Raw genomic sequence first — 15,210 nt, forward strand, 5'->3', positions numbered from 1 at the left:
TCAAATCATTTGCTTAAGTAAAAGTAGCAATAAACACTCTAAAAATACTCCATCACAAGTAAAAGTCCTGCATTCAAAATTTTTCTTAACAAACAGTATGGAAGTATTAGAAACAAAATGTACTTTAAGTATTAAAAATAAAACTACTCATTATGCAGAACAACCTGTCAGTAATATATTATTATCGTATGTTATTGCATCGTTATTACTCATGTACGGTATAAATATCTACATAGTACTTCAGTGTTGTCTAATGTTTTTTGGTCAAGATGGATCTAATTTTTAACTACATTTTTTCGCTGCTGCAGTGAATGATGAGATATTGAAGTCCTAGAGGATTTAACCAATCCATGTTTCATTTTGTCAAACACACTGGTGGGGCCTCTGGTCACATCTCACTGTACAGCCGGCTGAAAAATGGGCTGTAAGCAGATTTTCAGGCTTTATATTCTTCTTGGCCCCTAGGCGTGTTTATTGCTCATGGCTTTTAGTCAGGTTGAAGTGTACTGGAGCAGATGCAAGGGTTAACAGCTCTGCTGAGTCTCACACCACCTTGTGACCCTCACCATGGGAAGAGCAGGCTGGGAAGGGAGGACAAACTATAGAGTCACCAGTTCATGCTGGTGACTCTATAAAACTGCCTTTTGGTTTCTGGGAATGAACAGGCTTCTCTTTCTTTCAGTACAGGTGAATTGCAGAGGTGATGAAATTTGCTATTACAGTGGTGCTTTACAAGGAAAATCATAACTCCTTGTCTGGATGAAAACCAGAGCTGATCTAATCAGAAACTGTCATTTCAGAACTGAAGATACTGGGGATTGGGGTTAGGGATAGGGGTTTTTTTAAACCTTTTTCTCCAACTGAAACCACTTTTGCTTTCACGTAATGTTATCTCCCCCCAATGAATAACACCTACAAAGTTTCAATTCCGAGGGATAAGTTGAAACAATTATAGTCATTACTACTGATGTTGTTACTGTAACAGAATCATGTTCCTTCATGTTTATATAACCGTTTGTATGGAGGACATGTTAAACTCCTGTGTTTTGTGTCTTTGTTTTTTTAAAGTAGAAACACACATTTAATGCATGGCTTATCACTGTGCTGGGTTTCTCCATTTAGACAAACTACCCTGGCTGAAAAGGGACCCTTGGGATCTCGCACCTCAGAGTCACTACTTCCCCTAAAACCTAGAAATGAGAGCTTTGCCTTTTCACACTGTGCAAGCACTTGGCTTTATGAAATCCTGTTGACCTTGCTGTTAACCACCCACCAATCACTGAAATTGATCCTCTCCTCTTCCACTTTTCTGTCTTTAATTTTTCAGTTCACATCGTGTCCCCCCACTTCCTCGCCTTTTTTTCCAATATTCGAATCATCTGACTGCTTAAATCATCGCCCCCTACCATGAACTCTTGCTTCCATAGTAACAAGGATGACCCATGATGTCAGGGTCTTGAGGGGACTTTTGAGTGTTAAGGACGTCCTTGCACTTAAACGTATGTGTTACAACTCTGAAGCCGGAGCGGCAGAGGGGGTTAAAGTGCGGCCATGACCCTGCTGATGGAGCGCTTCTGTGTGGTCAGTCAGGGTCACTGGTTCACAGCGGAGCAGCGGAAGGTTAGGCAGGAGTGACAGGAGACCAACATACAGGCATCACAAGCCAAAGCCAGAGCAAAACACGTCATTCTGACAGTGGTCGCGCTCTCCTTTACCCCTTCCTTCACGGTGTTTCAGTTCTATGGGTGCATCAAGACACATGAGACATCCAGCTATGGAAACAGAGTAAATAGAGAGCATTCTCCCTGTGTGTCCTCTCATGAGTCTCATAATGTGATTTATGTATGTGACAGGTGTTCCCACAAATATACACACACTCAGGATGTGCTGCAGCCGTTATTACCATAAAGTCAATGTCGTATTCTTACCAAAGAAAACCTTTGCTCTACAATCATTAGACCAATGAGTTTGCGGATGCCAGAAAAAACTATTTCTGAATTTCTGTCATCAAATCTGTCTATTCTCATAACACTGTAGAGCATTACTTTTCATATGAAGTAATTTGAAGTTCATGTTGAAACATGGAATGACATGAGTTCATGTTTTGGGAATTAAAATGTTGGCAAACATTCAGTGCACCCTCAGAGCATTTAGTTGATTACAGCCCATTGGCCGCAAGATGTATATTCAGTTTTCTTTTTCTTTTTCGTTTTTTTTTACTGGTCTAACATTAAGTTAAGTAATATTAAGTTATTTTGACACAGCTCTCCCTGCCTCACAAACAGAATAAAAAGGGGTTTTTTTTTTGCTCCCTGGACGTTAATTACATTCTTCAAAAACTCAATCTATTTCCCCAAAATGTACCCATCTGTGCATAAATGCGTCCATTCTCACGTACGCATGAAGCATGTGCATCCAAACTTGCAAATCAGCCGGAGCAATCTTCTTGGCACGCTGTCCTTGATCGAGGCCTCCTCATATTTGGTACAATTGGGTAAACAGCTGCGGTTAGCAAGATCGGCTGCATGGAAACGTTTAACCAGGCTGAAGGATGGCCCTCACCCTGACCACCACACACACACTCATAAAACACACCCATATGTAAAGGATTGCAGGGATGATGACTTCTCTTTTGATATTTAGTATGAGGGAAGAAGGCATGGCTAATGACATGATGTTTATAATGTGGCATATAATAAGACATGGTTCCACTCTCTTAACCTGGTTCTTGAATGTAATCATCCAATTTATTAGCTGTCTTTAGACAGAGCTGGCAATTGTAAAAGTCCACCACAGGACTGGAGATTGTGTTTTTGAAAGAGATTGTACACATGGTGTGTTTTTAACTGCCTGAAAGACAAAGAACACAACTACACAGACTTCAGCTTCTACCAATCAGTCATTTTATCTTCTGGAATCCCTTACTTTCCCAAACATGGCTCCATCCGAATCCATGATGACCAGTCAAACAGGAGCTGCACTTTCTCTGGTCTGGTTTACAGTGGCCCAGAAACATAGAAACACAAAACTGATCGCTATCTGTTTGGGCCTCTGAGGCTGTTAAATTCTTTCCTTGCAAAGGCAGTTTGTCCTTATTTTGCATTTTGTTCCCACGATTTTAAAGACTCATTTGACAGGTTAGATATGTTCTTTGTTTGTTAGCTTTTTATTTTATGTTATCTTATTTTTTGATCAATGCAACTACAACGTAGACCTGGGGTAGTGTCCCTATGTTGCACTGAAAAGATGTTATACCTGAGAAATGTTGTTAATTGCAACCTGATGACGACCAAATTCAGTAGTAGTAGTATTTGTTACTGTGATTAGGTTACTTTGTCTGTGGGGGGCTGCAGTACCAACATTCAACCCCTACACCCCAAAAATCACTTTTTCACATCCACCCTTAACCCTAAACCCAAGTCTGAACTCTAAATAGACCTTAAAACAAAAGAGAATAGAGGGGCAAGGGCCTCAATCAAGTTGATGTTCCTCATATTTGTATGTTACACACTCGCAAACAGGCGTAATGTATGTGTGTGTGTGTGTGTGTGTGTGTGTGTGTGTGTGTGTGTGTGTGTGTGTGTGTGTGTGTGTGTGTGTGTGTGTGTGTGTGTGTGTGTGTGTGTGTGTGAGCTTAAGCTGTGGTCTGTGATTTGCCTCCAAGATGTAAGTAACATCAAAATGTTATTTCACTATCTCAAAAACTGGTCTGGCAGCAAAGAATAGTGCACACAGCAAGGTAGGTAAAAAAAACATGCATATACAACCAGTTACATATTAGATATTTCAGACCCTTTTTATAGTGTGTTTGTGTTACATCTACCTGTAGTATTTCACTAAATTTATCTTATCTGGTAATGATATCTGTGACCTATTACTGTGTTTTACAGCTCCAAAATGTACAATACAGTAACAGCATGTTCCACTTAATTCCAAACAGACCCTCAGTGCGCTCTGTTATGGGAGGTCACCTAAAACCTGCCAGGTAGCTCTGTCCTTCACCTTACTGTGGATGAGTATCCCCAGCCTTGGCCGGGTTAACCAGGGTTCCCCTCCACACTTTGATACACTTCAGTAGAAATGAAACTCAACAAGTCTCCTGAGCTGATGTATAATAGACTTATTATATTTAGACTTATTTGTTCCAAACAGAGTACAGTAAACTGAGATGGTCCCGGGAGCAACTGAAGAAACTTCCAAAAGCACACACTTTCATGTAGAATCATAATTCTTCCTAATGTAGAGCTTTAATTTTGACCACTCCTTTACCTTCAAATTGTCCTTTCTTATACACCATTATTTATTTATCCCTTATTCATGATTCATAATTCATCCTCAGAATTGTAATGGTGTCACAAACCTCACATATCTAAAATGAAAATATATGATTACGTGTTTAACATACATGACTATATGAGCAATCACTTCTCAGATTTAGATACCATTATAACTGATTCCACATGATATTTTAAAGAATAAAAAAAAAAAGTATAACCTTTAAATAACATACAGGACGTTTTTAACAACAAACAAGCAAGTGAATAAAATATTTTCCACGCTACTCACACACACTACACTACAATATACACACAACACCATTTCCTCAAGAGGGAAAAACCTCTCAGCTTCTACCTTTCTCTTCTGAAACCTCTATGTTCCTCCAAGTAAGTCTTCTGTCTCTGAGGACCTCGTCAGAAAATCTTTACAACCAGGCCAGATTCCTGCAAAAGTTTTTCTTCCACTCCTGAGCCGGAACAAAAAAGAAATGAAGAGCAGATTTTTGTGACTTAGGTTTGGATGTCATTAAACGAATGCTGAACTATGTTATGAAACATTTTTTCTGTTCACAATGAAACGCTGCACCGTCTCAGATATTATCATGGGGGAGGTGATGCTACACAGCTATATGTTTTGAAGGAAGAATACTGTGGGTTTTGTTAAATCTTTTATTCATATTTATAAAAATATTTAGATCCACTTCTTTCTGTTAAATTGCTGAAGAAGGCATGTGTATCAAAGCCAAAATGGGCCAACCGGGCCTTATGGGAGGCTGCCATCACTTCAGAGGGAGCATTGGGGCTAGGGTTTGTGCTGCAAGCCTCTTAGTTATAGGGCAAATACTCCATCTTTAAGGACTTTCCACTCTAACCACAGAATAACTACTCATGGGACTGAAATGTTGTTTCATACAGAAACTGAGGAAAAATATCAGAACTCCTCAGTACCAAGGCCAAACTCTGATTGCTTACAGTTCTTTTCTCTGTTCACTATCAGTTTGTGAATCTAATTGTATGTGCACGTGTGCGTTTATGCTAACACTTGAGATGCATTGCCGTCTCACTTCATACTGCATTCCTTAACCTTGCCTCTGCTAGACAACATGTAAGGACAATGCGGCCCTGTTTATGCTCAAGATAATGGCCGCGCACAAAAACATCAGACTACTCTGACAGGACGCCTTTTGCCTCCTCATCTGGACATCTCATCTGATGGTATTTGTCAGAGTCAAAGGAGTTAAATTGTTTCTGTTAATTGAGACCTGTCTGTGAGCTGGTGAGAAGACAAGGAGGACAGATGAAAGACAGCAGACTATAAAGCTTTACATAAAGGAGGAGACAGGTTACGATCCACAGAATGATGGGAAAATGAGAAAACATTGTCTTGGCTCAGCATAATACACTGTCATTCAAAGTGAAATGAAAGAGAGTGATCTGCTAAGACAATCAGCATTAAAACAGTCGAGGACCTCAGTGTAATGTGCTGAATACACACAGCAGATCAAAGTCATATTCTTTTATTGGAGAGGATGTAAACTTCCTGACTCAGGAAGGGGGAATTATTTATTTGACTACGCATTAGTGAAACTGGCATCAGAGGCCAAAGATTAACACTCACAGTAGTACATTCACACATAGTATATACTGGTATGTGAGACTCTGGTTTGATGGACACAAACCGGACATTTCCATTATGTCCTCAGCCAGCTCATTTGCATCCTGTGTGAACAGGAATCAAGACTTGGCACACCTATCAGCCAAGTTACGATCTGCTGGTCAAAATTTAGCACATGTGAGCACGTGGTAAAACCTTACCACATATGCTGTTCACCTTCTCTTCACTAATCGCAGTCTGAGGAACACCCAAAACATTAACTTGTTTAAATATATAAGTCAATATTTTAATAATATATTAACAATGGATCATATGACTATGTGTAAGTGAAAGGGTTTGCTTGTAGTGATGAACCAAAGGTAAATTATCAGATGACTCTATAGATGCCTCAGCTCCACAGAGTGTTTTAGTGTCTTTCAGCTCACTGTTTCGGTTTCCTGACCGGCAACTTCACTGTTTTTGGGTCAGTCTTACTGCTTTCATCAGTGGTGTTTTCAGTGAAAAGGTTTTGATAAGTTCACTGTAAACTACCTGCTCAGCAACAAACTGCAGACAGGCAAAGTTAACAGCTACCTAGTGAACATAGTGGAAAATTTTTCAGCTAAAGAGACAAATGTTTTTCTTGGGCGATGGTGGAGACCAAAAAAGAGCTAAAAGGAGCCTGGATATTAGACTCTTATTGACCAGGAGGATTCAAACATGACTCCAAATACATTATATTGTTGCTCCATGTCTGCTGGATGTGTAAACAGGCAGCCTTTTGCTAATTAGATTGTGATATCAACTCAGAAGGGGACTGTTGTGTTTACTGCTTTTTTCTGATGCCCCCAAGTGGCTAAAAACTGTCATTGCAATTTCAAATTATGTTCAAATTGAGTGTTCAAAAGTTGCTGCTTAGCAGAAATGGGATCTGATTATGTTAACCCGATCTGATTTATAGACTGCCCTACTAACTCTATAATTGTACTGTAAAACTGTTGGGGAGTCTGAACACATCACCACCTCATGGTGATGTATATAATCTGCATTGACTGTTAGACACTAAACCTGCAGATGTTACAAATCCTCTGTCTTCCCAAAGCCTCCCCCATGATTCATATCTATTTCACAACCACATATTTTTCCTTTCTCTTTCCCATGTCTGTGATTCATCTCTCTGGTTGAAGCTCATGGCCTTTTTTTATTGTTATAAATGGAATCAGAGCAAGAAAAAAAAAGAAAGGAAAGAAAGAAAAAAGGAAAAAGAGACACTTTTTTACTGATCAGTATCAGCATGTAAATATATAATTTGGTTCATATATCAGGTAGATTATGACCATAAAGTCATTTTAGGGCTACAATGTACCAACACCTCTCAACCTCTAGGTGGCTCCCTGCATTTATACATTTAATAATTAAGCTCCAACATGTCAGGGGACTTAGTGGTAAAGATTGCACATGAGGTGTAACAGCTACAATGTGTCCAGTAAGGCTTTTATCCTCATATTTTAAGAAGTAGTAATGTATTCTGTTGAAATTAGTCAAGCCTTTCAGAGATCTTTCACAGCCTTCCATTGGCCTTTAGATAAAACAGCTTGTAGGAGGTGATTATGGAGAGACTGTCTGCTCAAAACAACGGAGCAGGGTAATAAAGCTGCTGGTGTAATTACGATTAGAGCTTTTTTCACTGGTTCTGACATGCACCAGACACCCACGCCAGACTTAGAGAGGTTAGATGGGGAGGAAGGGAAGGAGACGGTTGAGTGAGAGAGAGAGGGGCATGGTTAATTTTTAGTCCCATGCCCATTGGCACAGTGGAGTGAAAGGAGGGGGGTGTATGAATGGCGTGAAGCCGTGATAAAGGTGAGGAGGTGTAAAGCAGGGATGATTACAAGGTCAGACAACATGTGAGCAGGCAAGTGAAAGTTTGGGAGGTGGAATAGGGGTCAAGTGGTGAGGCTGGGTGAAGCTGCGCGTTGAGAGGATATGTGGACATGTCTGTATCGCTGCAGAGACCAAATGAAAACATGAGACTGTATTTATACTGTAACATTAGATTTACAATCTCACGAGATGGCAATCAGTCACAATTACTTAAACTACTTCACCCTCCGGCACCTACCCTGACAATAGCCATAAAACTCACAACGTAAAGTAAATGTCAGCAATGATCCTCTCAAAACACACAGTGGCTTATTACCATAAATTATTTTTGTATAAGGCTGTTTTTCATTTCATCATTAGGGTCTAGCATGTCAAATAAACATGAACACACAGCCTGCTGTGGTAAGGCACAGTTAACATGCACAGTACACATTCCTAGCTCATCTACTGTATGTCTGGATTACGTGCAGTAATGTACTGCAGTCTAAACATGCGTAGGATTTAATTAAGATTCCTTCAGCATTCTTTTCTCTTGTAACAATCAAATCACATAAGTGGTTGGTGATATAGTTGTCTTTGTTCCTTGCATTTTTTACAGCGTGTTACAGTGACTGTATGTGCACATGCAACAGGGGCGCAGGAGGTACAGAGAGTTGTCCATTGACTGCATAGTTAGTGGTTCAATCCCTGACTCCTCCAGTTCATATGTCCAAGTGTCCTCTTGCAAGACACTGAATCCCATTTGCCTCTGATGATTAGGCCAGTGCCTTGCATGGTGCCTCGGCTCCCATTGGTGTATCAGTGTGTATGCATGGGTGAATAAGAGGCACACTGTGCTGGAAAGCGGTCAAATAGTTCTTTGGAGGGGACTTCTCGATGAATGGAAGAGTTAGATGAAAAAACAAAGGACTGTAGAGGATTGTGCATTAATAACATTTTTAATAAGTTAAGCCAATAGTTACAGCTTAAAGATGCTTAATAAAGAATACCTTATTAACAAGACTACAAGTGCGTAAAAATGCAGCTCTGTGCCATCCCTAGAAAAGTAGTATCAATTACAATGTTATTTGTCATTACACATGTGGTATCACTAGTTTTTGCTGCACTGCTCATACACATTCACTTACACTCTATACCATAAACGCAACAAATAACATGGATGTTAAGCCGGAAACAAGCGGAACCACTATAAAAACACAAAAGTGTCTTTGTTAGAAAGTTAAGGAGATTTATGTAGCTTACTTTGGCCCATACCAGGAGTCAGGGTGTGTGTGTGTGTGTGTGTGTGTGTGTGTGTGTGTGTGTGTGTGTGTGTGTGTGTGTGTGTGGTTTTGCGCGCTCGTGCTTTGACTCTGACTACTCATTCCACTAGGTCTCTGCTGTGCCTGAACAAGATTACACCTCAGCCAAACCTGCGTCAACCGATTATGTGGGCTTGCATTTACAAACGTATAAGTGTATCAAAGAGTCTTTGTCTGTTCTTGTGGCATTTTATCGCAGACCCTTTGCATTGTTACACTATTCACAACATACAGAGAGTCAGTGTTGCATTAAATTAAAATCCACACTATTCGGAGCTCGTTTATAATATTTCTAAGAGTAAACATTACTTTTTGTTCACTGACACAAGCTGCGACCTGTTTCCTCAGCGCTCACTCTAGCTGAAACAGTTTTCCAGTAAATGGATGCCTAACTGGAGGCTGCATGTATGACTGTGACCTTGAAAAAATAAAGTGTTTCTGTTGGTTTGATTACACCGAATCACCAAAAACCACACATCAAGTTGAAACTACACAGAGGGAAACAAGAGCAAATTTTAGGTAGGGGACAAGAAAAGGGGACTCATCTCAGTTCTACAGTTCTGCATTTCTATAGTTCAAGGGTCCATACAAATTAGTACTTATTCTAAATATGCATGTGTGTGTGTGTGTGTATATACATGCATGTAGACGTGTAATATGTGTGTATGAGTTAATTTTAGTTAATTCTTCACAGATAATTTTTAACCAGCTCTAAAGACAAATGTGATACAGTATAAAACTGACCCTGAGCTGAGCAGGTTCACCTTGATATACACGGTGGAATGCTCAAGCAGCTGAAAGTGGTGTATTGTGTGTGTGTGTGTGTGTGTGTGTGTGTGTGTGTGTGTGTGTGTGTGTGTGTGTGTGTGTGTGTGTGTGTGTGTGTGTGTGTGTGTGTGTGTGTGTGTCTGAGGCCGATTAGCAGTTATTGGAGCAACGGGGGCATTGAGTCACAAACCTTTCTGAGGTAAACTCGTCCAGTTTAAGAGGCTTCACATCATGGCACTCAATGATTAACCAACTTTAACTTTTCTACCAACGACCATCCATCTAGCTGAGAGTCAACTATGTTTCTAGACTGCTACGTTAGTAGCTACTTGGTCCCCAACTGTTTCAGAAAAGTGTGAAGTGTTACATTTTTAAACACTGACGAGGCAAAGTATTTGAGGTCATGGGAAACTCAGAGAGCGTATGGTGGATTGTAGTGGAATGCACCTGCAGGATCCTTGGCATTTCTACAGCAACAGGTAAGATATAAATAAAAACAAACAAAAGAAATATAACAAGATCAAATCTAGAGTTGTGTGTATCACTTATTGTTTCAGTATGGGCATCATTTAGTTCTTTGCATACACTAGCACCATAGACTTCAGCTCCTCTCTGCGATAGGCTGGTCAGACAGAGCTTACATAGCCTACTGTTGTAAAAATATAAATAAGGACTGATATACGACTCTCTGCGCTGCAATTGCTTTTGTCCCCCTCAATCTCCAAATCTCTTCAATCTCCAAAACGTCATCTTTCTCAGGAACATTTTTAAGATCTCCTGCAGGGCAGGGTTATCCTGCTGGGGTTTTAAGGATTTCATAAACCTGAAATGTTAGAGGGTCAGATGGTGATGTTGGCAAACTGTATTCTTAACCTCCAAGAACGCTATATGGAGCATGCAAACACACTTGATAATGCATGACTTTTCTATTATTGTCCCTCCTCCTCTGTTTTCCTCAGAAACACTGGGAGAGATTGCATGCAGCTCTCTTAGCCACATTAAATCCTCATGGGGGAGATAGCTCTCTGGTTGCTGCCTCCTTCAAAAAAATTATGGGACCCCCCTCCACTTAAATTCAAACAGCTGCAGACACTGAACATTTACTGAGAGACATGTGCCTCACATTGCAACAAAACCGAGTCTCCGTATCAAGCTGGGTTACTGGGCTTACACGATCACAAGCTGTTAATACATTCGCACCTACATGGGCTTTCTGTGCATTATTCTGTGTAAGTGTGTGCGTGTTTATGGTATGTCTGCGTGGGCCCATGTCTGTCTGCCTGTGTGTTCACATGTCTACATGTCTGTGCCGCTTTGTCTGCCTCTGTGTGTGTTCCATAGACAGACATTCATGCAGGGAACACGTATATGTTAATATCCAGCTGGTGTATATGCAGCGTTAATTCCTCTCACACTCTATGAACTACCAGAAACCATTTAGCCACATACCCTTGATTTCCCTCTGGTGCAGATTTTATCTGTGAATTTCTTGGGAGCAGACCAGGGAAACTGCTTCCATATGATCACCACTTAACCATGTTTACCTCTTTTATACATCACAGGGAAAAGATTGGTTAATAAAACAGGCGTTTCTTTACAGTCTTCAAGACTTTGTTTTCGTCTCATTTCATATCATTCCATGTGTGTTCAAAGGTGTGTCACTGTCAGCACTCAGATATCCCAATAAAGGACTAGTTTGACATTTTTGGTTTCCTGCTGGTTCCGTGAGAGGACTGATGGCACCCTTATATCTTTCTGTGAAATACACAGCCCACAACTGGTTATCTTAGCTTAGCATAAAGACTGGAAACAGAGGGAAAAAGTTAGCCTGTATCTGGCAGAAAATCTGTGATGCGTTAAGTGCCCACTCAAATAAAATTAAGCAGCCTGCTGGAAGTGATGGAAGTGATTGCAGGCATAAATAACCTGTTAGCAAAAATGTTGTGTCCATAATGGAAACAAGTGCAGCTATTACCAAAATAAAGTTTTTTTATCTTTATATAATGTAAATCATCAGTTTAATACTATGCCCTGGAATGTAAAGTAGGACTTCAAGTTAGGTCAATTTAGGTCGGCTCAAGTCAGTCTTTATTGGTGATGAGGGGAAAATGGTTTTCAGCCTGGGCTAAAATTAGTTACTCACAAATTCCTCACACATCACAGCTACAATATGGTTGCAAGAATACAACAAAGACTAACTTGAGAGCAATATGACAAAGATAAATAAAACAAATATGCCAAAGAACAGTAAAAGGAGCGCAACACAAAGTTGCATTACAGGGGAAATATTAACAGTATTCATGTGAGTTTGAGACTGCTGCAACGCTGCCTGCCACTACGGACAGAATCACAAACTAAGTCTGACATCTGGTGGACAGAATCTGCTCACCAGTAACTCTCAGAGGGGGGAAAAAAGGAAATGATCTACCTGTTTCTTTTTCAGTGTTGTGTGCTGTGGGAGTGGAGACCATACAACAGGGAGAATTCAACAGCCTCGGCATCTACCTAATGTAAGTGCTTGATTTTTGTTGTCACCTCATAATATAATGTACAAGTTAAATCCTACCAAAGCACCCCTGACTCTGGCCTACTTGAGACTAAACTGGTGGCATTCTTGAGTTATGAGCAGGCCATCTGGATTTTAATATGGCAAAGAATGCCATATTAAAATCCAGGGCTTTTAGAAAATAGTTACATCACTGTACCTGCCTTCATAATCGCTGCCACAGTATAAACACACACTTACAAGCAGACGCTGGGAGGGAGTCAGAGGGATGAAGCACGGTGCAAAGGGCAGAGAGGACACCAGTCCTTCAGTGTTACTTCTTATTATCTCTGTGGACCACAGCCAAAGTCCCACAGAGCCACAGGAAAACATCTCCCAGAGGAGACCAGAAATGCATGACTGTTTATTTTATCAGTACTCAGAAATGCAGATGAACGCTGCATTAAACACACACACACACACACACACACACACACACACATAGAAACACACAACTCAGCGAAAGGTCTTCAGAGAGAGGGCAGTGTACGATGATGGTTAGTGTGGGGCCATTTTTCTGGTTTACTGCATTAGATGGTTATCAGATTATGTAAACATAAAACAGAGAAAGGGGCATATACAGTATTTTTGTGAAGAAAAAAAAGGACACAACTCCTAAACATCAACTCTTCTGCACCATATCAAGGCGATATCTCTTTGTGTTTGTCATAGGGCACTTAACTTGAAGCTGCCCCTTATTACCCACAGTTTGCCCCCTGGTCAAAAAAAATTAGCAATGCGGTCTACAACCACAGTCCCAGATAAAATACAAAGAAAGAGATATATTTAGATATAGTTTACATAGTTTAGAAACAGTTCACGGATTTTATCAGTGAGACTCTATTGGTTTCATCTGGCTCCAAACTTATTTCTCCTCCCAGAGTGGCATCTGTTGCCATCATGATGTTCGAGCTGGCCTATTTCCTGGATGCTCTCCTGTTTATGTGTCTGCCGTGAGTACACAACACTCCACTACAACATTTGCATGGATAATGTAGCATAAACACACAGAGGGTAAAGCACATATAGTATATTTCTCTGAGGTCCTTTTGAACCTAATATGTAGTTTGTCAGTGCAAAACAGGTACAAAAACCCAAATGTGAGCATGGATTTTGTTAGTCATGAAGTTCTGCCATTTGAGCATCCACATATTTAGCTGTTTTTACAGTAAAAAGACTTTAAAACTGTAAGAATTTCAGTCCTGACATGAAGATATTGGCGGTGCCTGGCCGTGTGAATGATAGAAAACCTGTCTCCTGCCTCCTCTTCTTCCCCTTTATCTCTATAGCTGTCCTCCGGACTGGCAGCTGTTTGTGTTGTGGGGGAAGATGGCTCGCATTGGAGGCTTCCACAAGTTCCTCTATTACTCCATCATGTCAGTGGTCTGCTTCTTGCACCCTGTGTTGGTGTGGCATGCAGTTATCCCAGGTACAAAAGTTAAACTAATAATTACAGTACTGTTCACTGTGCCGCTAGTGTCATATTAGGCATTCTCAATAGCAGGCATTTTAACTTGTCATTCAGTTGAAAGAGCATAGGTGTTATCGTTCTGTTCAAGCGTGCAGGTAAGCCATGACAGTGTGACAGTGAGCCAGCATGCAGGATTCCAGGACCCTGAAACTGAAGCAGCTAAATGGATTTCTGCCATCATTTGTTTTATTATTTACACCTGTGGCTTTCCTACTGTGACATGTGAAAATGTTTTCCATGAAAAAAAAGCCTATAGAAATAGAAATATATTTTTCTGATTCCAGGGGCAATGCTTCTGGTGACAGCCTTTTTCAACTTCATACTCAGCAAGAAAACAAAGACCAAGTCTCCCAAAAGGCCACAGGAGACCTACAGTGACCAAGGCCCGACCACTGCCTGTGTGACCGAGAGAGCAGGCTCGGACAGCACTATCTCATTCTTCCACATGGTGACGGGAAGGAGAGGGGGGGAACTGGCTCCCGCAACCAGAGACCGCTGCCTCGGCCTGGGAGAGAGAGGAGAGAGCGTCCAGGCCATGCTGGAGCTCGAGCAGACAGCAGCACCCAAAGACACAGACAGGGAGAGGAGGAGGTGGAAAGAGAGGAGGCTGATAAGCTTCAGAGGTAGGGAGGAGCCTGTGGAGAGAGAGATGGAGGAGATGGATGGCTACTGTGAGCCAGAGCCAGACACCACCTCAGACACTGCACCTATGATTACTGACTGAACATCCATCTGGGCTCGGACTGAGCTCCTTACTGATATCACATGATGGAACGCAGGTGTAATGTAGTCAGACTGACTGGGTGCAACTAGCTGGTGCTACATGGTGGCTGGTATTTTCTTTATTTAGCAGAAAATACCATGTAACATGTCTGACCAGCCACAATAAGACATTTGAGCATTTTTTAGTGTTCATAAATAGGGCTTTGTGTATTGCATGTAATTACACAACTAAAATATGGAGATTATTAGATTTTTTTACAAAATGTTTTACTGATATTACTGATATATATTTTTTACTTCAAAAAGATCTCTTTGTGCAAAATGACAATTTGATTTTGTGAAATCTATTATTAAGTATTTTTAACAAAAGCTTCAAATGAATAAATCCAGAGAAATTAAACCATTTGCACCTACACGTGCACGTGGGTGGCAGGTGGGTGGGTAGCAGACATCAGTGTTGAGCAATTCAATCCAGTTACTGCAGCATACATTATTCATTAGGCAATAAATTAGATCAACTGTTTCATTCATTCAGCGTCAGAGAATATATGTGCGAGTCTGACTGAGAGCAGCAGGCATTAGAGCTTGTGCAGGTGCATGTGTTCGCCACATTCAAGTCTCCTCATTGTGTGTTTGTCATGTATGAG

General features: G+C 40.8%; 1 protein-coding gene across 1 annotated transcript; it reads left to right on the top strand.

The window, feature by feature from the left end:
- Positions 1-10,137: 10,137 nt before the first annotated feature.
- On the top strand, positions 10,138-14,745 carry tmem72 (transmembrane protein 72). The gene is made up of 5 exons (XM_040138440.1): positions 10,138-10,303; positions 12,268-12,334; positions 13,251-13,322; positions 13,659-13,798; positions 14,125-14,745. Exons 1-5 carry the CDS (start codon positions 10,228-10,230, stop codon positions 14,562-14,564), a joined length of 795 nt encoding a protein of 264 aa, XP_039994374.1. The 5' UTR covers positions 10,138-10,227; the 3' UTR covers positions 14,565-14,745.
- Positions 14,746-15,210: the final 465 nt, after the last annotated feature.

The sequence above is a fragment of the Xiphias gladius genome, chromosome 11, assembly GCF_016859285.1.
Source record: "Xiphias gladius isolate SHS-SW01 ecotype Sanya breed wild chromosome 11, ASM1685928v1, whole genome shotgun sequence".
Classification (NCBI taxonomy): domain Eukaryota; kingdom Metazoa; phylum Chordata; class Actinopteri; order Istiophoriformes; family Xiphiidae; genus Xiphias; species Xiphias gladius.